Source organism: Alligator sinensis, unplaced genomic scaffold (genome assembly GCF_000455745.1).
Source record: "Alligator sinensis unplaced genomic scaffold, ASM45574v1 scaffold1216_1, whole genome shotgun sequence".
Classification (NCBI taxonomy): Eukaryota; Metazoa; Chordata; order Crocodylia; family Alligatoridae; genus Alligator; species Alligator sinensis.
Genome location: NW_005842018.1, coordinates 1,506,811 through 1,534,474, shown reverse-complemented (window position 1 = coordinate 1,534,474; position 27,664 = coordinate 1,506,811). Strand labels below are relative to the sequence as shown.

At 45.1% G+C, this 27,664-nt stretch overlaps 1 protein-coding gene across 2 annotated transcripts in view; it reads right to left on the bottom strand.

Annotated features, from left to right (window-relative positions):
* FRMD4A (FERM domain containing 4A) overlaps nt 1–27,664 on the bottom strand; it is a 287,505-nt gene that overhangs the window by 237,116 nt on the left and 22,725 nt on the right. Inside the window, exon 1 of one of the 2 annotated variants that reach the window (XM_014519241.2) lies at nt 5,676–6,132. The exons of the other annotated variant lie outside the window; for it this stretch is intronic. Within the exon in view, the coding sequence (XP_014374727.2) occupies nt 5,676–5,834 (159 nt within the window). The 5' untranslated portion in view covers nt 5,835–6,132. Of the gene's footprint in view, nt 1–5,675; nt 6,133–27,664 lie in introns of those variants that run through there. 2 annotated transcript variants of the gene reach the window in all.

The window sequence follows — 27,664 nt, the reverse complement described above, 5'->3', positions numbered from 1 at the left end:
CTTACTTCTGATAGTAAACTCTCAGGGGCAGAGGCTGTTCTGTACAGCACACAGCCCAATTGCCAGACATCGACTGATATTCATTCTGTACCTGGTAGCAGGAGAATGGACAGTTCTCAGGATCAGGGCCTGGAAGGAAGCTTGGTCCAGCAGTGAAACACTAGGTGTGTCTTCACATTCATTAATGCACCTTAGATACTGTGCATTTAGTTTGGTACTTGCTTAATAAAGTACGAATAAAGTGTGCAGTAACTAGAGTTAGTGTGCAGTAGCACCGGCGCATGGTTTTGTGATGTTTACCGTGCATTAACCTGATAACACTGAGCAGTAGGCCATTAGCATGGTTTTTAACAGCTACGCTACTACACAGTGTTATTAGGCTAATGCGCAGTAATCGTCTTGTGTAGACGCACCCACTGAGCAGCAAGCAAGGTGCCACACAGGTGATCACTCCCAGCCAACCACCAACTTTCGGATCAGGGAGAGCCCTCAGCCTCAATCCGCGAATCCTGGAGGCCCAAGCAGCATCAGGAAGGAGCAAGACAGTGAGGGAGCTGGTCGGCAACACTCTGATGGCTCCAAGATTGTTGTTGCCGGTCTCCACCCTGACGGCCTTCAAGCCTACTAACTATGATTTCTGGATGTCACAGCTATTTTTTTCCACCCACAAAGCCTTGTATCCTGGTCATGTAAAATGAACCTCAGAAGATTGCAGAGGTTAGGTGAAAAGCCAGCGCCAGATGATCATTCAGCCCCACTAGCGAGCAAGAAGCAGGCTGCTCCTAAGGGCTGTAACTGGAGTCATACAAAGACGGAGCTGGAAGGGGCTCCAGGAGGTCAGCTACTTCCATCCCATGCTCAAGGCAGGATCAGCTCAGGACCATCACATCCAAATGTTTCTCTAACCTGCTCTTCAAAACTACAAAGACTGAGATCTAGATCAGGACTGCTGGACAACAGTTCTTAGAAGAAAGTTTCTCCAACACCTGCTTAAATCTGTGCAACGTCCCTAGACATTCCCCTTCTCTCAGGCAAGCTGTCCTACTTTTGCCCCCGACTGGTCCCTGCAACATCACCTAAATTAAACAGGAAGTATCCCAAGCGCTGACTTACAGGTGCCACAATCTCCAAAGAGGCAAGTCAGTAAGTTATGTGCATTTAGTGCAGTTGTGCTGGTAGGTTATTAGCTCTATTCTGGAATCATATACAATGCTGAGGCTTTCAGAAAAATGCACAAAAGGAAAGGATTTTTTTTTGAGTGCGTGGCAGAATGTTGTCTCTAATTTTACAAATCTCTATAATCTCCCTTTTTAAGTGTGGTTTAGTTCCAATTCCAAGTAGAGGTCCTGCAGCTGACATTCAAAATGCTTTCAAGATGAATTAGCACCCGGGATTAATATATCATGGGCAGACAAAAAAAAGGGTAGTCAAGGCATTATGTGGGCCCATCTAAATGTTGAAGCAGCTGAAGGAGTTGCAAAGTAAGGAATGCTTTTACAGGCAGTCTTTCCAGAGAGTCACAATTTGATTAGAATATATCCAGGTTAAACTGGAGGAAACATAAGAGAGTAAAATGCGCAAAACCACCAAGGCATGTGTTAGCTAAGATTGGTCAATGAAAACAGAATTTAATGCAAAACCTAACAAGTAATAAATACAAAAGCAGGACGTTCGGTGTCAGGAAGGTGGATCTACCATGATATAGGTTCACGCACAAGCTAAACGGCAAGACAAGTTGCTCCATTCAGCGGCACATACCTTGTCATCAGCACCAGCAAAACACACAATGCCCCACAATCTTATACCTGCCTCATAAGAAATGGCAGCCTTACAACAACTTGCACCTTCTCAGTTAAGGTCCAGCCTTCTTGCCAACGTAAGCAGACCAACTGCAATCCCTGCCTGCCATCCTTTCAGCACAGATTTATGCAATTACACACGCTCCGGTCTTGGAAGACATGAAGGTGATTCCTCCCACTTTACTGATGGGCTAACTGAGACTCCCAAATCCACCAAATGTTCAAGCTAGGTTAGACCTCAGAAGTCCTGGTTGCAATGCTTGTGCCAAAAGCATGTCACATCCCTATCTAGTGATCTAGGTTAGAAATCTCATGACAACTGGCTCATTTAAGAGTCTCTTTCTTGCAGCCTCATCTTCTGATTGGCCAGTGACACCTAGGGTCCAATCTTGTGGGATCATAGGAAAATAGGGTGGGAAGGGACCAGCCCCCCTGCTTGATGGCAGGATCATCACTGACTAAGCCATCCCAGACAAGTCTGTCCACTCTTCTCTTGAACATTTCCAGGGACGGGGATGCCACAATTTCTCTAGATAGCTTGTTCCAATGCTTGACCACCCTCAAAAGTTAGAGAGGTCCTCCTAATTTCCAACCTAAATTTCCTCTGCTGCAGTTTGATACCATGGCTCCTAGTCCTGTCCTTTCTATAAGCACCCTTTAGGTATTTGAAGACTGTTATCAAATCCCCCCCATAATCTTTTCTTCTTCACATTAATTAACCCTAGTTCTTTCAGCCTTTCCTCATAAGTCTTGCTCCTCAGGCCTCTAACCATTTTTGTCACTCTGTGCTGGATTTTTTTTCCAAATCTATCCCTATCCTTCTTGAAGTGCAGGGCCCAAAACTAGACACAGTACTCCAGGTGAGGCCTCGCCAGTGCAGAACAGAGCAGAAGAATAGCTTCCCTTGATATGCAAACAACACTTTTGTTAATGCAATCCCAAATGCTGTCAGCCTTTTGTGCAACTAGACTGTGCTGCTGGTTCATATTTGGCTCATTCAGCTTATAGATTTCATAGACATTGGACCTGGAAGGGACCTCGGAAGATCATCAAGTGCAGCCCCCCACCAGAAGGGCAGGAAGTCAGCTGGGGTCATAGGATCCCAGCAAGATAAGCATCCAATTTTCTCTTGAAGGTGTTCAATGTTATGTCTACTGTAACCCCCAGGACCTTCTCTGCAGTACTGCAGCCAAGCCAATCATTCCTCAGACTGCATTTGTGCATGGAATTATTTCATCCCCAGTGCAGGACTTTACACTTGTCTGCAACTCCACCCAATTTCATGTTGTCTGCAGATTTGCTAAGTGTGGACTCATTTTCATCATCCAAATCATTCATGAAAATTTGAAAAAAATACCAGACTTAGGACAGATCCCTGGGGATCCCCACTTGATACCTCTTTCCAAACAGACATTGAACCGCTGATGACTTATTGTTGAGCAAAGTGATCTAACCAGTTCATCTCTCCTAGTCTTGCTTGTCCTATTTTATCACTTCTGCTTCCATTCCTTTCTGGATCTCAGAGGTGCAAGAGAGTTTGCAACTAATAAGTGATAGATAGCAAGTAAAGAAAGCTGTGGATGTGGGAAAGCTTTGCAGGTGCAGCTGGTGAAATGAGCTGCTTATTTCATCCAATCCCAAATCGATGCCAAATTTTAGTGCAAGTCCCCCAGTATTTGCCAAGGCCATTTCTCTGGTAGAACAGAACAGACAGGGTGGTAGCAATGCTATTTAGGCCCTGTTTAGGAGAATGACTCCTTGGGCAAGCTCAGAGACAAACAAGTCAGTTGAATGCAATAAGCCAAGCTCAGACCACCCAGCAGGGTACATGGGATGTATGACCACCGCTTCTAAAGGATGTTACATGGAGCTAAACTCTGAGTACAGCCCTGTGGATGGGCACAAGGAGGAATAAAATCCCTCCTTCTACCAGGCCCTCACATGGACTCAGGCCCAGAGCATCAACCATTGACCCTGTGGCAATGGATGGGCAAGGAGTTTAGTGGATTCCAGTTAACACAGCAGCCAGCACAATGGAGCCAGTACAAAGGTACAGACTGGTAGCTGACTGCTGTGAAGGATATCCCCAGAGCATGAGGTAAGTAGGAAAGAAACTGTGTGCCCTGATAGACAATGCCTTTCCTGTACCATTTCTGGGATAGTGCAGCGATATACTGCCCTGTATGCAGAGCCTGTACCAAAAACTCCATTCCAAACCTCCAGATTTACACCAGTGCAAGATCCAGCATGGCCTAGAGCAGTGTTTCCTAACAGGTGTGCCACGACACAAGGGCATGCCGTCAGAAATGAACAGGTGAAATTTTGCCGTGGCAGTGAGCTACAATGAGCTCATAAGTATGGGGATGGGGCATGCCTTAACAGGTGTGCCATGGAAAATTTTTATTAATGTAAGTGTGCCTTGGGCTGGTAAACGTTGGGAGACATTGGTTTAGAGTGTCTTCCTTTACTCACATGGCGTATTCATCAACTGATTGCAATAGTTTCCATACAGATGTCAGGAGCTGCATCTGATGCAAATGCTACAGCTAGAAAAAGGGATTAGAGAGGATTTTCTAGGATGGCTTGAGTTGTTAGGATCATTCACTAGCCCTAGGGCAAATTAGCATTTAAAAAATTCACTACCTGTACCTGTTTCTTCCTAAACTACACTATGAATCTGTTCACAAACTTATTGGGGATGGACACATTCAATGGTCTTCGAATCAGGTCCATTATGTGCAGCTGTGCTTAACACAGCAACTCCCAAAAACAGAAATAACTCAAACCAAGCAAATAAGTCTAGCAGAAAATACCTTTTCCCCCAAATACAAGCACTGATCACACAACCCAAAGTCTGGGGTTCTCAAGTTTCTTGGTCAGTTCTGCAATACCAGTGAATACTCTGACATTATAGGATATGGAAACAATAAAAAAAAAAAAAGAATTCTTAACTGTTCTTGGCTAATCCAAGTTGGCTAATTGAAGTTAAACCAGCTAGGAAGACGATTAAGATAGCAACTTGATATCCCATGACTGCCACCTGAATTAAAAGTCAAGGTATCCAAGTCTTTACTGCTGTATTTGAACTCAAGTTACTTGCCAAACCTGAGCTAACAACATACCTTGTTCTCACAATGCCAGTCCTACCTCAGGTTATATATAGCATTTACCTGAATGAATTGAGACAGCCTTGCAAAACTAGCCAGAAAATTCACTAACCCAGGTACAAAAAAAAAATAAATCATCCGACCCACTTTCACTATTGTGGATGGGCTTTTATAACCCCATCCAAACAAAATATGTAACAGGCAAGCAAATGAATCGAATCTCCCAAAGCTGAATGATACCTAGGGCTTGCCTAGTGTGATGTATGTTATATTTTAAAGTCAGCCCTTCATTTTATTTACTGCATGCAGGTTACAGTTCTGCAAGGCTAGATTTCTTCATGCTACATAATACTTTGCAGTTTGTCCAGCAGCTGGGATTAGTCAAGAAACAGGGACCCACAGCATGAGCAGACTGGCAAAGAGCAGCCTCGTTTCACAAGGAGAATCTATCCAGGATGCCCCAAATATGAAGAGATCCCTAGCCAGAATCTGCCCCTTCCTTTACTAACACAGTTGCATGCACCTCCGCTTGGGTAAAGCAGAATCTAGGCTTCTGTTCCAACTCAGAAAAGCTCCCAGGGACCTCAAACCCTGTTATTCTGCCCCTAGACTTCTTCCTATGAGTGTTGAGCATCTTCAGTGCTCACTGACTGCAATGGGAAGCTCATGGAGTTCACTTTTTTTGCAGGATTAGGCCCCCTGGGAATTTCCCCATACAGGGATTGAGTAAAGGCCTCATGATTTGGCCCGGTGGTGCAAAACCACCTACCTGGTAGACAGCTCTGGAAATGCACCATGGCTTCAGCATCAGCTGCAGGACCCTCAGATTTCCAAAGCGGCAGGTCCTCAAAGCCCGTGAAGTCAAGTTCCACACCAGGCTGTCCCAGCTGTAGAACAGGTCCTCAAAGCCAAAGAGGACGGCAGCCATGCCAACTACCTGCGTGAAGCACCCAGGGCTCCCAAGCCGAGGTGGCTAGCGAGTTCCTAGACTCCTTACGGACTGCAAGGTTAAAATGTCACAGCGAGTTTCAGCAAGGCGGCAAAGAAAGACTGCAGCCAAAATAAATCAGTTGGGATTCTTCCTCCCCCGCTCCTGTCAGGAAACAGCTTCTCTTTGCATGTATCTTCTCAAATCAAATTCTGCTGCACCCAGAGATCATCGGGGACAGGGTAAAAATATCAGTCCCATGCGAGGCAGGCGATTTCACATCCCTGACAAAGGGCTCCTTGGTTACGTTGCATCTCGCGTCCCAGCTCTGAGCAGCAGAACCCAGAAACAAACTTAGATCCAAAGTCATCACTTTGCTTTCAGAGGACTGGGATCCCATCCAGAGGGAAGAAAAAAAGCTGCTCTCTCCCCCTGCCAACATTCCCAAGACATTCCAGTCTTCGGCTTAACTCTTTCAAATGCTACAAAACAACAGCGGAGAGGATGGCTTTGCAGCGTGCAGCGTCTTATCCTCTTATTCTTTATTCCATTATTTAAATTTGATGAAGGACTACTGGAAATTTTTATTTTTTATACAGTAGGCACTGCTAGACTCTTTACACTTTCCAGATTCCTCTTGGCACTTAGCGTTCATGCAATGTTTATGTTCCTCTAAACCTCAGCTAAGGGTGTCTCTCTCTATTAAACCACCTGCACAGGTTGACCAAAATCAGCTGAAATTGGTGCCCTTAACAAACACACACTGAAACCAGTTTGACCCTTGCTGAGCTTGACTCAGCTTCCAACACCAAATGAAGCTGGGGTGAAAGAGATAAATTAGGGTTTTACATTAAATTAGTGGTTTAAAGTGCCGTGTCATTAATTTGGTACAACTTTCCTAATACAGAGCAGATCTTTGGGAAGGTGCCAGTCTCAACACCTCATAGACATGGAAAGTGAGACACAGAAGTGACGTGTCCTACCCAAGGCCACAGAACGAGTCAGTGGAAGAGCCACTGAGGGGCCAACTCACCACCAGAGCTGTTGCTGGTGTTGCAGGATGAATGACGAAAGACTACATAACTCCTATGGGGCCTGATTTCACAGCTAATGGGGGTTAGTTGGTGAACACCTCACAAGATTGGCCTGGCCAGCAGCTGAGAGGACATGCTGAGCAGCCCCAACTGAAGTCACTAGGACTTACAGCACCTCTGAAAAAATGAGGCAGCGGTGCTTTGCGAGGCTGAGCACCAAGACAATGAAAGCCATGAATCTGGCTGCTGTGGAAGCAGCCATGGCTTGTTCAAAGCCTGAATATCTCAAGCAATCTAACAAGGTAGCAAGCAAGCACGTGCTCAAACAGCAAATATTGATTGCTCTTCCACGGTTTTATATATATGTCCTGACTCAGTATATATTTAGTTTGATCTGGGAGGACCAGAAAGCACAATCCAAACTGGCACATAATAATAATAGTACAATACCTCTAACAGCTCGTTGACTAGGCAGGTGTAACACCAGCAAAATAGAGCGGCAAAATTTATGTTCACAGCCTTAATTGCTTCTCCAGGACATCATTTTTATAGCAGTGTCATAAAAATCATAGCATTTCCTTCCAACTTAGTAGATGCTATTTGTGCTGCAGCACATCATTCTCTCTCTTCCTATGGGTCTGTCTTTTAGTCCCGTGTCGCCCCCCGCCTCTGAATCTCAGATGTCCGTTTTCCTGTCTCCTTCTTGGGTTGATTTCTTTGCCTGTTTGTAATTTAAGTAACACGTTGTCCCCATCATTAAAAATACTGACAGGGGACTAGCAACATCGCCATTATAAAACCCCATTTGGAGAAGGTTTTTTTATTTTGGTTAAATAAACTTGATGAGGAAACATCTGCTCCAGGCTACAGCACAGCATATAACAGCCCTGCCTGGAAACACAAGAGAAAGAAAAAGAAATGTGTTTGATTAAAAGAAAAGGAGGAGGAAATAACTTTCAAAAGCGACTGCTCCACAATGTGATCTAACTGCTTTGGCATTCGGAAAGGGGGAGAAGGGAAATGGAGGCTATGCTGCTGCTTTAAAATTAGCTACTCCACACGTGTGCTGAGCCTTGCCGGCCGTTCTGGAGGGGAATTTTGGCCATAGGCAGCCCCCGTGTCCCAAGTATATGATTACCCAATGGATGAGAATGGCTCTAGAAGAGCCGGGTTACATAATGTGACTTGACGCAACGATTGCAAAAGGAAGTATTTAACCAATAGACTGGAACCGACTCCTTGGGAGTCAGCTGGACGTGCGACCATTTGAACATGCAGATTTAAGTCCTTGGTGAGAACAGCTCGGTCAGATTCCTACAGATCCTTCCTCGCTAATTTGATGTGCGATATTTTATTTTGGCAAAGCTAAACATCGTCTGTACAAGGATTCAGCTGAGAGGACCAGCTTCCGATGGAGTCCAGATTACATGCATTTCTCAGACAGAAACCAGATACGTCACGGTCCCCAGAGCTGAGCAGGTACTTTCTCTCCCTGAGACTTCCCCTTCCCGAGTGGGAGGGTAACACTATTAGCAACCATCTTTCATTGAGGCACAGAAGAGGCCAACTGTGGGGAGAGGGCAGTTTGGGACGGGAGCTGTACAATAGTTAGCACAGCTTTATGCCACGTGGGGCTGTACCGTAACTCACATTAGATGCCCCACTCCGTCTCCCTGTGATGGGCTGACCGTGCATGAAAGGTTTGCGAGTCGGGGATCCCTCCGAGTTGAGGGAGGTGGTTCTTTGGCTTGGTTAGCAGAGGCATAGGTCTAGGACTCCCAGACTGAAGTTAGGCAAAGGATTTTTGCCTGGAGCATTGTTACAAGTCAAGGAATTTCCTAAAGAAGCATCTGAATGCTGATTAAGGAAATCCAGCACTCCTCAAGGAAGCTTATCATTTTCAGTAAGACTTTCGTCGGAAGGTTTCACGAGTCCACGAAGGAATTTCTGGGCCAAAGCCAGAAAGGCAAAGCACAATAGCCTGATGACCAAAGCAATCACTCAGGCTGGGGGGGAACCCAGATCCTGGGAAAAGCAAAAATTTAGACCCGGTCTCCTACATCCCAGGAGAGCAACCTGTCCGGACTGTCGCCTGCTTCTGAGCGCGTCTCTTCAAAGTCGCAAACAAGCTTTATGAAATGGGCTTTTTGGTTTTCCAGTCACCCCCATCACACCTGGTGTCCAATGGGAGGCACTGTTAGGCATCTGAAAAGGCCGGTGGAGAGTGTCATAGATTCACAGAAGTTTAGGGCTGGAAGGGACCTTGTGAGATCACCGGGAGATGGGGAGCAGAAACGAAGATCTAGTTGCACAGCCGATCAGATCCTCTGCTGGCATACACAAAATACGTGCCTATAGCACCCCATTACATTTCTATACAATCCTACGGGTTTCAACCCCCTGGTAATCTATAGGGAAGATTATATATAAATTGCAGTGCAATTTATAGATGTATGATGGACAGATCTAGGCATGTATACACACACAGATCTGTTCATCGGTTTCTCTAATTATGCACTGATTATTTCCTGCCATCTGAGAAAATGTCAGGGAAAACATTTACTTCAAAACCTCCCACATCTTACTGACGGTCCAGAGGCTGTTACTAGGATATAAAAATAGCCCATTTCTTTCCATGAAGAAAAAAAATCCAGTCCATTGTGTTGCTTCATTTGACTGTCAATGAGAACTGAAGGTGAAGGGCAGGCTCTCAAACCTAAGCTAAACAGGAGGAAAACGGTCCTTTTCAACAAAATGCCAGAACAGACTAAGTGGAAATGCAATGACCTGTACAAATGCAAGTAAATGGTGTCTGCATTCGGAAGCTTGGTGATGAGGAGGACATCTTTTCCCTTCAAGTCATCCGCATTGCCTGGTCCTTGGAATAAGGAAATCAGCCCTGCTCTCTAACGGGCTCTCAAGTAGTTCCCCCCTTGACTGTGTTATGAGAATAGTGTGCAAAAAAACTGGAGTTTGGGGGAAACTTTGTAGCTTTTCTCTGAACATACAATAAATGAGCAAGATGCATCCTCTTTCTGCTCCACAGCTGGCCCTGATGGTTGTTGCAGCTCAAAGCCACTGATCTGTTCTTTTAAGACCAAATCTTTGTATCAGATGTGTCACTATTTGATCTTTATTTCTTTTTAATGATAAGAGGATGAGGCCTTTAAGCCGAAAGGTCTCTTTCATGTTGGAGCTTCGTGCTTTGTTGTTCTGGAAACAATTATCCAAAGTCTTTTACTCTCCATATTTCTCCCTGCCTACTTCCACAGCACAGCCTTTTCCTGCCTGAACACGCAAGAAAGGGTCCAAACGACGAAGGGCTCATTCCCGGGGCCACTGGGCGCTGCTACATGTTTGTATTTATAGATCTAGAGGGGTCAGTGTGCATGTGGCATATGGCACTTAAAGCATTAAAAGGAAGTTTTCCTTTCCTTGCCAGTATCCAACAAGTTACTAGCTGGACAACGCAGGGAAGAGATTGCTCTATGCACATGACTCAAATCTAGCAAAAAAAGGAGTAACAATGCAGTGGTAGGAAGCTGAAGCTAGGTAACACAGATTAGAAACAGTGTCCAGGGTTTCCTTAGGACAATTTACCATAGCATGTGGGGAAAAGCAGAGGGAATAAAGCAGAAGACAAAACCCCAGGATTCATCCCATGGAGAGTTTTAGTCGCATAGGACTGAGGACCAGGCTCTAAATTCTGTTGTGTCGCTGTAAAGGCAGAGTCACTCTCTTCACATCAGTGGAATTACTCCAGATTTATATGGGCACGAGGTCAGGATCTGGCTGTGCATAGAGGTGACAGGATCTGCTGCCTATCTCCCAGCCAAGCCCAAGACTAGGGAAACATTCTTGGATTCCTGCACATCAACATATTGCAGGACCCTGGGAAAGTACAAAGCAGGCACGGACCTTCCCGACTAATCTTTCCAGAGCAACAGGCAAAGAAACCATTCTTAGAAGTATTTTCCCAAGGAGCTTCCAGCCATTATCCCCACTGACCTCACAGTCACCAAAATACTTGAATCATATCGACTAGCTTTTGAGTCTCATACAGCCCACATTACCGAAACAGCTAGGGCAACGTATGTCTTCTTCAAATAAGAACCCAGAAGCTCACGTCCTGAGTTATATTGCAACAGGCCGTACTATGCTGTAGGTCTCTGATCAACTCCATTGAGGCGTTCTTGAAGACTAATATGCCCAGCACGTTCCATAATAAAATGAACCACTACGTTACAGTAACACCGAGTGAAAACGTACAGTTCAAGTCACCTGCAATGATCATGATGTTTCTTGAAAACTCAAAGTGTTGTTGATGTACAGTTAATGGGAGCAGCAGCCATTTGTGTTTAGGTCTGTAAAGATCCCCAAACTCTTCCTCCTATACAGGAACATTTGTCATATGTATTGGGACATTGTAACTTATTTCTCAGTTGTGGCTATGTTGTTTGTTGAATTAAGCTGCATTAGTAATTTGATAAGGTTTAAGGCTGGGTGGAATGTAAAGCTGGGCAAGTCCAGCTAAGCTGTTTGTTCAAATGTTCAAACTGCTGAAATGAATTCACTTCTATTATGTTGAGTTGTTGAAAAGCACACTGCACAGTGATTTTCCATCATGCTCTGTTTTTCTGCGGATAGTCTACCAATGAATTTACTGTCAGAGATGTAGGTCTAAGTGAAGACTGGAGAACATTAATTTAAGATGGCACCATTCATTTTCCATGAGAGTGCTCCATTTGGGATCCTGAGCTTTAAAGATCCTCTGATCCAGTCAGAAATTGGTAACTCTACAGGGTCAAAACAGCGAGAAAATATTCAGGTCTTTAATAAAATAAATGGCTTATAAACATCATAGATTAGTGATTCTCAACCAGGGTGATGCACTATCCTGAGATGCTGTGAGACCCCTTTAAAGGTGCCACATAATATTAGCAGTCTTTGGTGTGCAAACACCCACATGAGGTTCACAAGATAAACCCAGAGATTTCAAAGTGTAATCTAGGGCCGTGTGTAGACGAAACAAGGGGTGTGTGCGCATGACACTTTAAAGTGGGCTAAATGCTTTTGCACTGCTTTAATGGTGTCAGTGTTTGCATGCCCCATTGGTGTATTGCACATTAATTCCAGCCACTGTAGGAAATTTGGCAGCGTAACGTGCCTTAAATGACTCGGGGTGCAGCAAACTAAAACTCCTCTGAGCAGTTTTGGTTTGTTGCTCCTACAGCCATGGAGTGAAGCACCGGGCTCCATGCAGCCCCGCGGCGCAGCAGGAAGTCCTGCAGGCAGCCTGGCAGCAGCCTGGGAAGGCAGGCTCTGCCCAAGAAAAGCGGCAAGTCTGATCTTTTCTTTTCCGCCCCAGAGCCTGCCTGCCTGCCGGAGCTGTGCAGGGGCCTGGTGCTTCCTTGTGTGGATGTGGTCCCCCTGGAACCACCCAAACCAGATGCCTGCAGGTGAGTGGTGCCTGGGGGTGAGGGGACCCTGCTGCTGCCGCAGAAGGAAGCACCAGGCCTCCCCCCCACAGCCCAGGGACTGCTCCGCCTGCCGGCAGCTCGCCTTCCCCTCCCCACCACCAGAGAGGCAGGTAAGTGTAGGGTGTGTGCATGACACAAAACCCACTGCTTCAATTTAGGGTTCATCTACACACGCCCTAGAGTGTCAAAAACAAAAAACAAACTGACCTGTTGTGGTCTTTGTGAGTTCTTTGCAACAGAAGAATTACTCTATTATTTTTCTGTAGGCAAAAAATGAGTGAAAGCTAAGAGGGTGCCTTGACTCTAACCAGGCTGAGAACCATGGGCGACTGATGCCTCCCGAGTCTGGGGTGGCACCAGTGGGGCATGACCAGGTGCAGGTCCCCCAACCACCAGCCAGGGGCCGGGGAGACCCCCAGCGGCCAGTCACCAAGTGCACCAGCGGTGGCGGAGCCAAATCAGGGGGGGCATGAGTGCTCTCCATAGTCCCCTACCAGCCGCTGTCAGGGGAGGCACCAGCACTCTTAGGGGAGGCATGTGCCTCCCCCCCTCCCCCACCCACGCATCGCCTCTGCTGAGAACCATGGCTCCAGATTCACAAATTAATTTGCAAATGGTTTTGAACAACAAATAAGACTGAAAATAGTGGCCTGATCATGGGTAATTTGTGACCAGAAAAAGAGGGAAAATTCATCCAGTATAAGAGGTGTTACCAGTAGAATTTAAGCCCCCTGGGAAAACCCTACCAGAAAGCAGGGGAAGTCTAACCTGCCCAAGGACCCAAAGTCCCTGGCTGCTGCAGTCCCGTCTGCCTTCTCCAGTTATTGCTGTTAGAAATCAGTGTGGTGTCCTGCCCCTGCACCCAGAAAATATAGACTCCATGGGGGAGGTAGGGGGCACCAATCTGGTGCCCCCACTAAGATGGTACCTGGGGCTGGTGCCTGGCTTCCCAACTCCTTGTTATGCTACTGTCCAATGATATTATTCCCTATAAAGTTCTTCTCCCACCTCCTGTAGCACTGGTTCTAGCTGCATTCAGTGCTGTTATAACCATTTCACAAAGCTTTAGCTGAACATCACTAGACGTGTGGGCTTAAACAACATGTTTGACCAGTGGTTTAGCACGTCTGACTTTGTTGATGTAGAAAAGGCTTTAATAAGAGCCTGGTGACAACGTACAATTATCAAGTTATAATTTGCATGAATATAATCAGGCAAAAGCTAAAAATTAAAACACTCACTACTACTTTTGTCAACCTAGAGGCAAATCAAGTGGTCTCTTTTAGGCTAGGGACAGACATTACACATAAACCGGTTTAAGTGATCAGAAACTGGTTTAAAACTGTAACAGAACAGATGTTCAGTGCATATAAACCAGTTTGAAAATGGCTGAAACCAGTTGGAGATAAACCTGGTTGAAATCCTAAACATTTACTAATAAAAGTCAATCTGACTCAACCGATTTGGGTCAAACCAGTTTATTTAATTTCTGTCCCAGACCCCTTACTGGTTTAAGATAAACCAGACTCCCCCAGTATCCCAGCATGCTCTCTGGGCTGGGCAGGGCTCTTTGCTCCACAGCAGGGCTGGCTCCTCCCCTCTGCTCCCTGGCTACAGCTTCAGCAGAGACTTGCAGGCACAGCAGGTTTGCCTGGCTTCCTCCTGTTCTCCCCTCCCCTCACCACTCCCTGCTAAGCAGGGATCCCCCATCCCCTCTGCCTACACAGACACCTCAGCATTAGCTAGCAGACCACATGCTGGCTATGGTCCATGCTGTGGCAGACAGCAGTTTCAGCTTAGGGCTTTTTGGAGCTAATCAACAGCTCAGCTGGTAATGTCCCTCCATTCCTTCTTTGTTTAAGAAGAGCTTGAACTAATGAGAGAGGCTGTTTGTTTTCTGATGGGGTGATAAATGCTAATAATAGAGCTTATAAATGCTCTGTTATCAAGGAGGGGAGGAACCCCTCCCTAATCCTGCCAGGGCCTGGCCACACCCCCCTCAGCTCAGCCCTGTGGAAAGGAAAGAAGGGCTGGTCTAGCAACCCCTGGCTTCAAGCCTGAGCCACTTCAGGCATGTGCTTGCATGTCTGGGATGTCTGGACGGTTACAAACTGATTCAGCCTAGCCAGGTTAGACTAACCTGCAAAGATTGAATCAATTTAGGCTCAGGCTTTTTGAATGTCTGTCCCAGCCTTACTGACAATCCCACTGCAGTCTATCTATGCACATATCCCATACTCATCACCATAACAGAGCATCTTCTATGAACTGTCATAAGTCAATGGGGCTACCGATATGAATACAAGCTGGAGAATCAATTTATATTACAAGTATCTCATTTTCTGTACCATGGTATGGTATCAATTCTGAATCTGTGGCTCACAAAAATCCAGTCTACACTTTTGCCCCATGGCAGAAGAGATAATTTAGTGAACTGGTTCCTAACAGTCTGAGTAAACCCAGTTATAGACAGAGCAAAGGCCCGCTTTAGTAGAAAGTTCTCTTACAACTCATCCTGCAGATATTTTTAAGTTGTCTGGCTGACTGTGATATGCTCATAACACTTGCTGCATTCAGTGGCTCAGACAAGAGTCCTTTCTGTTCCCAGACAAGGGTTGGGTATATTGTTAAAAAGAGGAAAAGGGAATGGGGCGGGGGGAAGACTCTCTCATGTTTTAAAGCATAGAAAATGAGGATTGGAAGGGACCTCAGGAGGTCATCTAGTCCAACCTCCTTCATGTATTAACTGTCTTAGAGAATTCACTTGTATCTAAGCAAAAAGTGCACACATTTGAATTTCTTTTGGGTTTGAATTTCTTTATAGATGATCATTAAAAAAAAGTCTCCCTTATCTTGACTGGGATGTACATTTTCATTAGAAAGGAAAGATGCACATGATGCTGGGGGCTCTGTGTGGCTCTTTATTGTGTGCATGTAGGAAGGTCTTAAAACCACGGGATATGGGTTCCAGTCCAGCATCATCACAGGAAATAACTTAACCTTGGGCAAGTCACTTAACCTGTTTGTTAACAGAAAGGAATAACAACCCATCATTATACTATGAAATAATATAATCTATATCCATAATGATGGAATAACATAAATTATAATTATTAATGGATTTCCCCATCCATAAATAATTATATTGACCTACACCAGGAGAGTTAGTTCTGAGATTTGTAAGGTGCTATGAAATCATTGGCATGAAGGAGCTATTCAATGGAGATAATGAATATAAGAATTCAGCATATCAGAAAAGCCCAGCAGCCTTATTCTTTTAACCAAGGCACAGAAAACAGCATTAGTATCTAGCACAATCTGACACTTATACAGAAATGCTTAGTGGGAAGATTTCCAAACTGCTTACAAATTGCACATGGCTTAAGATGAAGAACTTCTTTGGACTAGTACTGTTACTCAGTGGGTGTATCTACATGTGCATTAAGCCTCTTTTCCTAATGTGCGTTAAATTTAGTACCACAGGGCACCTGTAGATATGCTGTGGGGCTGCTCCAACGTGCTGTAATTACGAATAATTGAGTCTACTGCAGCGTGGTAATTATGGCGCTCCTGCCAGCTTCTGTGTCTCACATTAGCGTCCCCGTGCTTCAAAATGGCAGCAGGGGTGCTTGAACTAACTTACCAAACAAGCTTTAGTTCAAGTGTCCTCACCGCTATTTTGAAGCATGATGACACTAATACACAAGATACTGTGGGGCTTTAATTAGAACAGCTCTTGGAGTCGTTCTAATTACATTCTCCCCTTCCCTGAAGCATGTGTAAAAGTGCCTTCTAATGTGAGATACTAAAGAAATGTGTATTAGGCTGCCTTAATGCACGGTAATGAATGTGCATGGTTTTTAAGTGACACGTAATGCACAGTAGCGTATTTTACTGTGCATTAGTGTAATAGCATGGTTTTTTATGTGATGCTTTAATGCGCAGTAGCCTATCTGACTGAGCATTAAAGCACACAGGTATAGGCACCCAGTGTTTCCTCTGGGAGCAGCATGATATGCCCCTCTGAAATACATGCAGGATAGATTTACCTCCTAGCTTTGCCAGGTGTAAAGTTACATGCTTTGGAGAATGAAAGTTAGGGAGAACGTCTTCCTCAGATGAGTTGCCTCCATCTACCCTATTCTTTGAGCCAGCAACACAATATCCTTGCACATAAAAAACTTGAAGGAAGGTCTTGGCTGAACGTGGGATGTCACCATGTGGCCAACCCAGGGATTTGCCTCTCATTGGGGTATCTGTGCATCATGGCTTGGACATGTTGATGAGAAATGTCCATGAGCTGACAGACCTGCAAATCCACAGAGACCACCATGGAGAGCAGCTTTGTTCTCAGGGCGATTCCAAGCCACCTACTTCACTTAGAGCCAGACTGTGAGGCTGTGGTGTGCACACAAGGCACGCTAAGCCGTCTAGGTCACAGATTTCCAGGCTTGAGTGAATACAGAGCGGACAGGGCTTATTTCTCAATGGCATTCCCAAGCTCCCTTGGGGGGTGGTGTTGACATATGTACAAGGTCTCTTGACAGTTCTCAGTCCTCCCATTGCAGGATACTGGAACACTCACACTTGCCCCTCAAATTATCACGAACTGGCAAACTGCCCCTCTGTTACTCCGTTGACTTTACATGCTTTGCAAACACTGATGTATTTGGGCTCACAGACCTCCTGGGAGATATCAGTCCTATGAACAGAAACAGGGAGATAAGCAGATGAGAGGTGCCTGGCCTAAAGCCAGATGTCCTCACTGGCCGCTTTGTTTCTCCAGCCAGTACTACACATGCATCCACCCCATAACGCCTAGCCAATATATTGAGTTTCAGGAAGTAAAAATAGTAGCAAACAATCTATTGAGGAGGTGGAGTAGAGTGAATGAAAATGCCCAGTGTTCTGCTTTCAAACCTGATGATCTGCAACATAACTCTCTGATGAAATTCAAATTAATTTTCAAGGCAGCTTGTTAGAGTCTTAAGAGATGGGGGTGGGGGGTGGAGAACTGAATTGAAAACAATCAGTACAAACCAGCATCTCAGTCACTTCATTGTATCTATAGGCAGCAGACTGAAGCTGCACAGAAGCTAAAACCCACAGCCAACAAAGAGGATTTATTCTCTTGATTTAGAAGTTTACGACTCATTCCCATTTTGGTCGTTGTCTGAAACGTTTGCCATTTCCCCAGCCCCCAGCACCATCCTGGCCATAAAAAATGCCCATAAAGTATTCTCGCTTCTTATCTCGATGCACAAGGAATCCAAATGTTCACCGCTATCTGGAACCTGACTTCCTGTTATTAAGAACGACATCCTAGTATTTAGCAGCACAAATATTATTTCCCCCGCTTCTTCTTCCAATCAGGCAGAATGTCTAATGATTCTGGGGTTCGCTTCCTGCTTGTAATTAAGTAGGTCACAGCTGTGAAGCAAGAGAACAAGAAAATATTCAGATCACACAAAGCCAAGAGCGATCAAATCATTTGCAGCTGAAGGATATGGCAGTGTTTTTAAGAACTGTAGGAGCCTAAAGTCTATGAAAAACAAACGAGGGAAAATTGGAGATGATGATGAACTGGCAGTTTTAATTCTGCCAGGCACAGAGGTAATTAAAGAGAGCAATCCAGAACTGGCTATTTTTGTTAGCAAATTGAACAGATTTGTGCAAGACCAGGTAATTGGAATAAGAGTCTGATCTGTTGCTTCAGGCCGCATATTCCATCCATGAGCTGTATATTGCATTGCCAGCAAGGTTCTTTGGGTAGACGTGATATCTTCGATTAGACCAACTGAGTAGTTGGTAAAAAGTTCGTTGCAAGCTTTTGGGTGCAATCACCCTTCTTCAGGCGTATGGAGAAGGGTGTTCTGAGACTCCAAGGAATGAGAACGCTAAAAGTGTAGTAGGAAGTCAGTGAAAATGAAAATAGGTAGAGATAAGCAAGACAAAAGGTAAAGCAGGGAAGGTAGGGGGAAGAACCCAACTGGACACTTCCCAGCAGGCCCCTGTCCTAAGTGCACAGCTCGATGTGCTGCCTTCTTCTGCAGGATAGGAACTGCTCCAGTCAATGAGCATAAATCCTAGGGAACCAGTTCCCTTTGAATGACTCCAGTTAGGTGAGTGCATCATCTCTTTCTAAGCATGAAACTTCGATTGCAGTACAGGTTTTTTTGATCCATGCTTGTAACCTACAGTATTAAGTTGCCTTTATTCTATTAAGACAGTAGTTTTTAACCCTTTTCATTCACAGACCCCAAAATATTTTGAATGAAGGTGCAGACCCCTTTGGAAATTTCAAATGGAAGGTGTGGACCCCTGTGAATTGTAACTGTGGGTATTCACATACTTTTGATTGATCATAGTCATCTTTCATAGACCCCTTAGACATAGTCTGTGGACTCCCAGGGGTCCATGGATCACAGGTTGAAAACCGCTGCATTTGGATTACATCGCCTGTTTGGCCAGAGACTTCTCCTGATCATAATTCAGCTGTTTTCAGTCTACAGAGAATGGTGATGGAGTGCAGCCGCTTGGTCTTTGACCTTAACAAATGAATATACAGACAGGTAGAAAATTGCATGCTGGGAAGTCTAGGAAGTGTAGTTCTAATAAGCAATGGGTGAATCCCAAGGCATAACAATTTTGGGTTTGGTTCAATAATGCTCAAATACCACCCGATTGATCCAGACAACAACCCCAATGAGTTGGGGAAGGTCTTGTCATGGACAGAGTACATGAGGCACACTGGGTAATTGGCTTGTTCAAGCATATGCAAAAGTCAATGGGAAAATCGAGGGGCAGAACTTGGGAGCTCTTAGTTTCCAGCTCTATGCTTAGTCGTGACACTTATCTGCCCCAGTTAGCCAAGACTAAGTTGGTTTTGGTTTTTATTTCCTCTATACAGAATTATCCACATTATTCCACTAGTTAGCATCTCTGTCCCAAGAGGCCATGGTCATAATAACCTTTCTTCATCACATGATGCTGGAGGAGACTGTATGGAGTCTCCTGTGGGATGGATCAAAAGATTCCCTTCCCTTCTCTTGCCAAATGGAAGACATGCAGCTCCTGTGCCAGTCCCAGTATGGGGGAAATGAAAATCAGGGCTTTCAGGTCAAGTAGTCTCTCAAGAGGCAGCGGGACCCCTATATTAGCTCTTATCTGTCAATGCTTATAGGCTTGGCAGTGCTACGCTTGCTAGCACCACAGCTGAAAGAGACTTGGGGGTCATGATTGATCACAAGATGAACACGAGCCACCAATGCAATGTCACAAGAGGCAAAGCAAACAAAACGCTGGCTTGAATCCATAGACGCTTCTCAAGTAAAACTCAGGATGTCATCCTCTCCCTGTACTCGGCCTTGGTGAGGCCGCCACTGGAGTGCCGCACCCAATTCTGGGCTCCACAATTCAAGAAGGATGTTGCGAAGCTTGAGAGAGTCCAGAGGAGAGTCATGGGCATGATCAGAGGGCAAGTGAACAGGCCTTATGAAGAGAGGCTAAGCACCATGGGACTCTTCAGCCTAGAAAAGCGCAGGCTCGGGGGGACCTGGTGGCTGCTTAGAAGTACACAAGGGATGTACATCAGGATCTGGGGGAACATCTGTTCACCAGAGTGCCCCAAGGAAAGACAAGGACCAATGGTCATAAACTCCTTCAAGACCGTTTTAGGCTGGACATAAGGAAAGTTTTCTTTATTGTCCGAGCCCCCAAGACCTGGAATAGACTCCCTCCAGAAGTGGTGCAAGCACCTACTTTGGACTCATTCAAGAAACATTTGGATGTTTATCTTGCTGGGATCCTCTGACCCTAGCTGACTTCCTGCCCCTGGGGCAGGGGGCTGGACTCGATGAACTTTGAGGTCCCTTCCAGCCCTAATGTCTATGACATCCGATTCATCAGCCACGTTTCTTACAACCCGAGAGAACCTGAGCAACAGACCTTCAAATTTATTTCAAAATGTATTTCACGAATTTCAAGGGCTGTTTGTATCAATCTTGTGCGCAGAACAGAGTTTCACATAGCTGCAGGTTGGTCCAGTCCTCTGTCCAGTGCTAGCTCTGCTTCTTGTAGAGGAGGAGAGTGGGAGCAAAGATGCCTTCCCATTATCTTCAAGCCTCTTTGTAATCCAGGGCTGTCTGGCAGCTTGCCTGGTGTTTAGTATAAATTAAAGCAGCAACAGCTCCTATCAGACACAACTGCAGCAGCTAAAATAGCCAAAGAACCACATCAGCCCCATCAGCAATGCAGTTCCTGTGTCAGCACTGCACCATCTTGGCAAGCGCTTATTCAATCTTAAGGTCTGATACATATGCAGTCCTTTGCACTGCCGTTGTGGTGTAAAGAGATCAACTGGGATCCCATCCAAATGTTTTATGGCTGTAGCAGTGGGGATTTTCCCCCTTCTTTGGTTGGTGTGAGAAGCGTCATTTGTCAGATTTATATGCAGGCCCTCACAACCCCACGTTGTAGAAGGCAAGAGTCCACTCAGACAGACAGACAGTGGTTTGACATGCAAGTTCCCCTGTGAATCTGTCCAATTGCACAACTCGCTTCATATTTGATTTGGTCAGGAAAGTGGTTAAAACATGCACATCTGCTGCAGTTCTAAATAAAAATATGTCATAGGAGAAGAGGTTAGTTTAAATGATTATACACTACTTGTGACCTCATGGTTACTCACGCTCTAGCTGAAAAGGGTCACAAGGGGAAGGGGAAAACAAACCGCACAAATTGCATTCTGCTTTCCGTCCCCTTGTGACCAGACGTGATTGGTTCACTCCAGGACAAACATCTACAGACATAAGGCTTTTTTTGTGCTGATGCTTCTTGGCCTTGCAAGCCAATCAGGGAGATTCATGCTTTCTTGATGTAAAAGCATTAAAACAAATAAGAGGAAAGCAAGGGATCCATCCCATGTACAGCGATTTTGTTGCCAATCCTTTAGTTTCTACTTGAGCAAAACTCTCATTGACCTCTAGGGGTTGGGAGGAGGGCACACAGGGCTTGCAGCTTACGTCTTCATGTGAACCAATTATTTGTGGTCTGTCTGTCTCTTCCTTGGTACCCACCTGAGTTATTCTAGGAGGCTCTGATGTTCAGAAAGCCCTGAACATCCGTTCTCCTCCAAAAAGTTATTTTGAGTTCCTTTTGACTTGGACCCCACAGAAAGCCCCCAAAATTATTCTAAGGAGATGCAAGCATTCGAGGGGCAGGGGTGGGGAAAATGGCTGTGTTTTATATATAGCATAACAATAATAGGCTCTGCAAGGGGAGTTCATAGGTCTCCTTACATTCTCTCTCTACAATAAAATGCCATCCTGTCTGTATGTGCTATTAATCTCTTTTGCTATTTCCCTTCAGCACAACCATCAGGTAATAGGCCCCAGTAATGTCTTCAATTATTACTAACGTCACCATAAGAAAAGCCAAGATGCTCAGGAATGAAGAGCATTCAATGTGCCGACTGAACAATGATTGCCCAGAGGATATTGCTGCAATGCTTTTAAGGGAAAAAAGGGGCCAGATCTTCTTCTGGCATCCACTGGTTTATGTTTCCACTGGCTTCAATAGAGCTATTATCAATTTACACAACCTAAGGATCTAGACCAAGATCCAAAGCACTCTACTTTGATTGATCAAATCCAGCAAAACTTGCCTACATAGCTGAATTGAATAAAAATCAATGATCTCTGTTTATATTACTCTCCTGGCAATGTTCCCACTAGCTTGCAACAGCAGCAACATCTTTTTCCCAGGAAGCCTTGGCAATTGGGACATTTGAAAGTTTACAGAAGGACACTGCAACTGCTGGATTACACAACGCCCACTGTTGACAGAATAACTTCTCACCATTTTTGGGTGCAACGGCTGAAAATTAGAGAGGCCCTCCTCCCAATCCCTAGTGTGGTCTGCACATAAAAAACTAGCTGGAAATGCATTCAAGAAGAAGCAAATATAGTGTGTGAGCCCTATGTTTTGATATTGGCTCTGAGAAGTCCATGGAGTCCCAGTCTGGGCAAATCATTTCAGCTCTTCCCCTCGCCACATCCTCTGTCTGCCTAAAGCAACGTTTGCAGATTGTCTTCTGCAGGGGTATGGTCAGGATTACTGCCTGCAGAGCCCCTGGAACATGCAACGCTGAGTATATTTTGAAGAGTCATTTTAAAGCATGACTAGAGTTGCAAAGCCTCCTTTCTGAAATGGCCTGTCAATCATATACATTCAAGAGATATTTTCCTGAGTGTTATATTAAAAAACTGCATTCCTGTCACTGCACTCAGATACCAGTTGTCTGAATCAGGATGCTGATGGCAGCTGGTGAAAGGGGGGTGCTTGGGAAATATTTATAAGTTGGTTTTCCTTCAGGCCCTGAAAATTCACAAGGGGTCCCCAACTATTGGGACCCTCCCAACCAGAGCAAGCTCTCTGCATAATTCTACTTTCTTATTTCATGATAAAGATATGCAATGCATCAAAGCACTTGGATTGAATCAAACATCAAACATCCCTTTGAGAGGCAGCAGACAAGGGTCATTTACTGCTTTAATGCACACAGAAACTGATGCTTATAAAAGTGGTCAGTAATTCTAAGAATCCAAATTGATACAAGTCTTATCTCAGTTTTCAGCATCTCTGAAAAAACAGATGCCTCCACATAGCAAAAGCAGGCTGAGAAAGAATCCTTGAGCATCATGGCACAAAGAACCATGAAATAACCCCCCAGACGCACACAAGTGCGTGCAGAAATATTGGTGCGGATAAGGCTTCCCTGCAGGGCAGTTTGCACAAGGGCAATGCCAACTCTGGCATTCATATCTGAATTTGATTGCATAACCCACATCTGCAGTTAGCCATTACAAAGTCATAGCAGCCATGCCTTCATCTTCCCTACTTTCAACTGCAGCTTCTTTATAGAGGACAGGACTCAATGGCCCAGAAGCCCCCTTCCAGTCCTATGCTCCTCGTATGCAGGCACTGCTATAAAAATGCTGACACAGCAAGGAAATAAAACCCAACACTATAAAACGCTAATAGCAGAATTTCCTTTTAGCAGATGAAGCTTGTTCTGCATCTCATAAGTTCCTATAGGCAGGGAATGCACATCTATATGTAATGGAAAAAGCTGATGGGAGCCAAGAACCTGCTTGTGTAGCAATCACCTGTTCCTAGAAGAAGAAAAGTGGTACTTGAACTGCAGGGAAATCTCAGTGTCAGATGCTTCTTACTTAGTATAGCCACACTAATAGCAGGTTGTCAGACCCTAGTTACTGTTCCACAAGGAGTTTACCTAGTACATGTTGATGCAAAACCTGGAAAGAAAAGTAGATGTTGACACCGATTTGATTTTACTGAGCAAGTGCTGGAAACCAAGATGAATGCAATACACTTGCTTGCTTCTTTCAACAGCTTGCACAACCCTAAATTACCCCTTCTAAATATACTGCAGAAGTACAGCTGGGTTGCAGTGTATGTGTGGGTAGCTAAGTGGCATCATTTGCAACCTATTATCTTTTCAGAGGCTTTTCATGCAATATCTTTGGGCTGGGGAGGCGACTTGCATTCTTTGCCCTGTGCAAATTAGAGAGCATGATACATGGAGATGATGTATAAAGCACAAATAAAATAAAAAGGGTCCAAAAGTCACTTGTTTTTGCCTTCTACTAGTAGATGGAAATGGCTGTTTTGATGGCTATCTATACTTTTAGGCCAAGAAACAAAAAAGAAAGACTACTTTTGTCTTTAAAATCTTTGGATGAAGACCTTTGACTCCAAATACATCGATAATTAAAAATATGAACCTTTAGATGAGATCAGTACAGAGCACAATGAATAATTTGGCCATTTGCCTAGAATGCCCAGTATGCGTCACTCAGTGGGTTTGCTGATATGCTTCAATGTCGTGTCTACATCCTATACCCAACACAAGTGTCACTGCCATCCTATTTGTACAACGTACATGACATTAGTCCAGAGCAACTAGACAAAACTGGAGGCAGCTGCTCACAGTACAGTAGTTGCAATCACAGAGCCTCATCTCTAGGTGGTGGGATCAATAACAGGCAGTTTACATTAAGCAAAGGTATGTATGAGTATTTGGGGAGGTTAGATTGAGATAAAAATGGCCACCCAATTTCAGATAAGTCAGGACAGGGGGGGCTAGCAGGGATCTGGGGGGAAAGATGGGGTCTGTGGGAGGATGGGGGGCCAAGCAGGATGTGTGTGGCATCCATGGGGGGAGCAGAGATTTTGGGGAGGGCAAATGGAGTCCACAGGAGGGATCAGGGGAAAGGCAGGGTCTGTGGAGGGGTCGGGCAGGATCAGGGGGACTTGTCGAGTCTGCAGGGAGACTTGGGGAAAGGGGGAGGGGGTCTCTCCTCTACCCACAGGAAACAGGGGCTATTTTTAGCCCTCTGACATCCGAGCCCAATATGAACAACTTCCCCACAACAACAAACCAACCCCCCCATTCCACCCACCCTTCCTCACTTCCTCCTGGCACTGGAGAACACTGGTAAAACGGGTACTGGGAGTGGTTTGTGGGGTGGGGCATTTGGTGGGCTTGTGTGCGGGTGGTGGCTGGTCTGTGGGGGGGTGGTTATCTATCTGGGGGTGGAAGGAGGGGTTGGAGGGTTCTCAAATTTCCCTATGTGCCCCCCTGCCACCAGGCTTTTCTCAGCCCCGAGGCTGGGGCCAGCAGCTGGGCTTTTGAGCCCCAGGGCTGTGCTGGGAACTGTACAGTAGTTCAGTTAGATGGGTCACCTGCCACAATCTAAGGTAGGGTGCAGACAAAAAGTGCAGCTCCCCGATGCAACTGAGAACATGTTGCAGAAAGCGTTCTGAGTTACAACGATCCCCCAGACCAAACAGAAGTTCACTGTTGGCTCCAGAGGGGAGGGAAATCTAGCTGTCGGCTGGGAGCTTGCAGCTGGTTTCCCCTAGAAATGGGCCCCGTTCCCTGCCAGCCCGCAGAGCTTTCAGAATGGGAGTGGGGGAAAGGGAGCAGACAGAGCTCATCTCCAGCCGGTGCTGGAGCCCCCTGCCACTTTGGGGGGCCTCCAATACTCCTGTCCCACCCTCCAGCGGGGGCTGAAACCCCCCCAGAGCAAACTCCTTCTACTCCCTTTCCCCCCTCCCATTCTGAAAACTGCACTGCCTCACAGCCTCCGAGCTAACACAAGTCACAGAAGATGTTTTGTTTTGAAACATCTTCATCTGACCCCTCGTGACATGAGGGTTAAGGCTGTCAGTTTTGAAGCAGTCTGCAACAATACACTCCTGTTTGGTCACGGCTATAGACTGCTTTCTGTGGCCAGATCGAGCTAAAATTGTTACTTACGTCTGCGCCCTTACACTACCTCAGAGGTATACTTAATTTAGATTAGGTCGGCCATTTTTAAACTGATCTAACTGTCCTGAACTTCTATATAGTTTGCATTTACATTGACCTAACTAGGGATCCAAGTGTAAGGTCTGCACCTGGATGAAATAAGTTGGATCAGGTGGCCATTTTAAACATGATGAACCTCCCCCTAGCCTCCCTGAACATCTGTATGTATCCCAAGCAGCTGCCCCAGGGATGAAACAAACTAGAGTTGTGGAGAGAGGACCAGTATACCAGTATAACTTACATCAGTGCCTGGGTACTTGCTTTTCTCAGGATAACTTTACTCTGGGGTGAAATAACTTATACTGATGTCAGGCTGCATTGTCTCCACAGTTACATTGGTATAAAGGTAAGTTACAGGAAAGTAGGACTGGAAGGGACCTCATGAGGTCATTTAATCCAACCCCCACTCGGGGCTGGATCATCCCTGACTAAACCTTCCCAGCCAAGTGTCTGCTTGACTTCTTCAGAGATGGAGATTTCACATCTCTAGGTAGCTTGTTCTACGTACACACACCAGAAAGCATTCTTAAAACAGATAAAAACCAGAACTTCCTCTAAAAAAAACTACCATCCGAAGCTGATGAGAAATATTACATATCTCTAAGAAATAAGTAAGTTTCAGACATGAAGATATTTGAGCACTTGTCTAAAATATGAAGTCAGTTATCCAAATCTTCTGGGCTGAAAATCCTTTGAGAACACACGCTCTTCGGGTTGTCTATTACTTTCCCCTTCTTTGATTAAAAATGCTGCAAAGACAGCCTCTCCCTGGTATTTTACCCTGTTGTTCTGGGGCCAAGGACAGGGTACAACCTCACTGTTTGCCTGCATTTCTATTCACTCATGATACTCTCTAACTTGGTCTTTGATCTTGGCCAGAGATGTCAAAAATGAAAAATAGCGGAGGGGAAAAATTAGCCGTCTCTTTCTGAACCCCCAAAAAGACAGACTGTAAAGTTCTGGGTTCATTCACAGTTGCTCAAAAGGACAAGTAATGTTACAGTATCCTGGCTTGAATGGAGAAAGATTTTGCAACCAAAATAAGTGGAACGAGAAGACATTATGTGGTCATTCATGAGGAATAAACCTACTTAGTATCCAAATACTATAGACATGGGGAAGCTTAACCAGGCCTGTATCCTGAATCATGGGCAGATCTAGGGTTTTGAAAGTGGGGTGCAGATGGTGTGGTGCATCCTTATATAAATAACACCACACATTTTTCCACATTTAAAAATAAAGTAGAAGCTTTACTAATATGTAGGAGCTGAGGGCTGTATTATACCATTTCAAATTGAAGCAAAAATAAATATAACTTCATTGGAACGAGTTAAAAAACGATCTGCAGGGCTGTGAAATAGGAGCTTCATTATCAGGGGCAGCTATCAGACAGCAGAATTGCAAAGCAGAGGATAGCTTGATTGGTGGAACAGCAGGACTATTCAAAAGGAGAGGGTTGTTAATACCTGCGGGATGCAGAGTTTAGAAGGGATCATGTAGATGATAATGAGCCATAAAGTCAACTGACTCCCTCAGCGCTGCCTGACTAGACATGCTGCTGCCACTGCCAAGCACTTGCTTTTAAAACTTTGGGTGGAGCAGGAATCAAAGCGGGGTGAAAGTGCATCCATTGCATCTGCCCCTGTCCTAAATTGAACAGAGCGCAGTCTGAAGGCAAGATGCAACCCACAGCAACTCTATAGCTCTGTGGGTCTCACTCCTGTTCTTGCTCTATAAGAAAGAGCATATCTAAATGGTTTCCTTGAGATGTTATAAGTACATGCTTCTGGGACTTGGAGAGATATTTGATGGTAAGCAAGTATAACATTAGTCAATTGTAACGTCAGACCTCTGTGTTCTGCAATGTATGTTTCCTACCGTTTGTCCATGGTGCTAGCCAGCACCCTAAGACTCTAAACA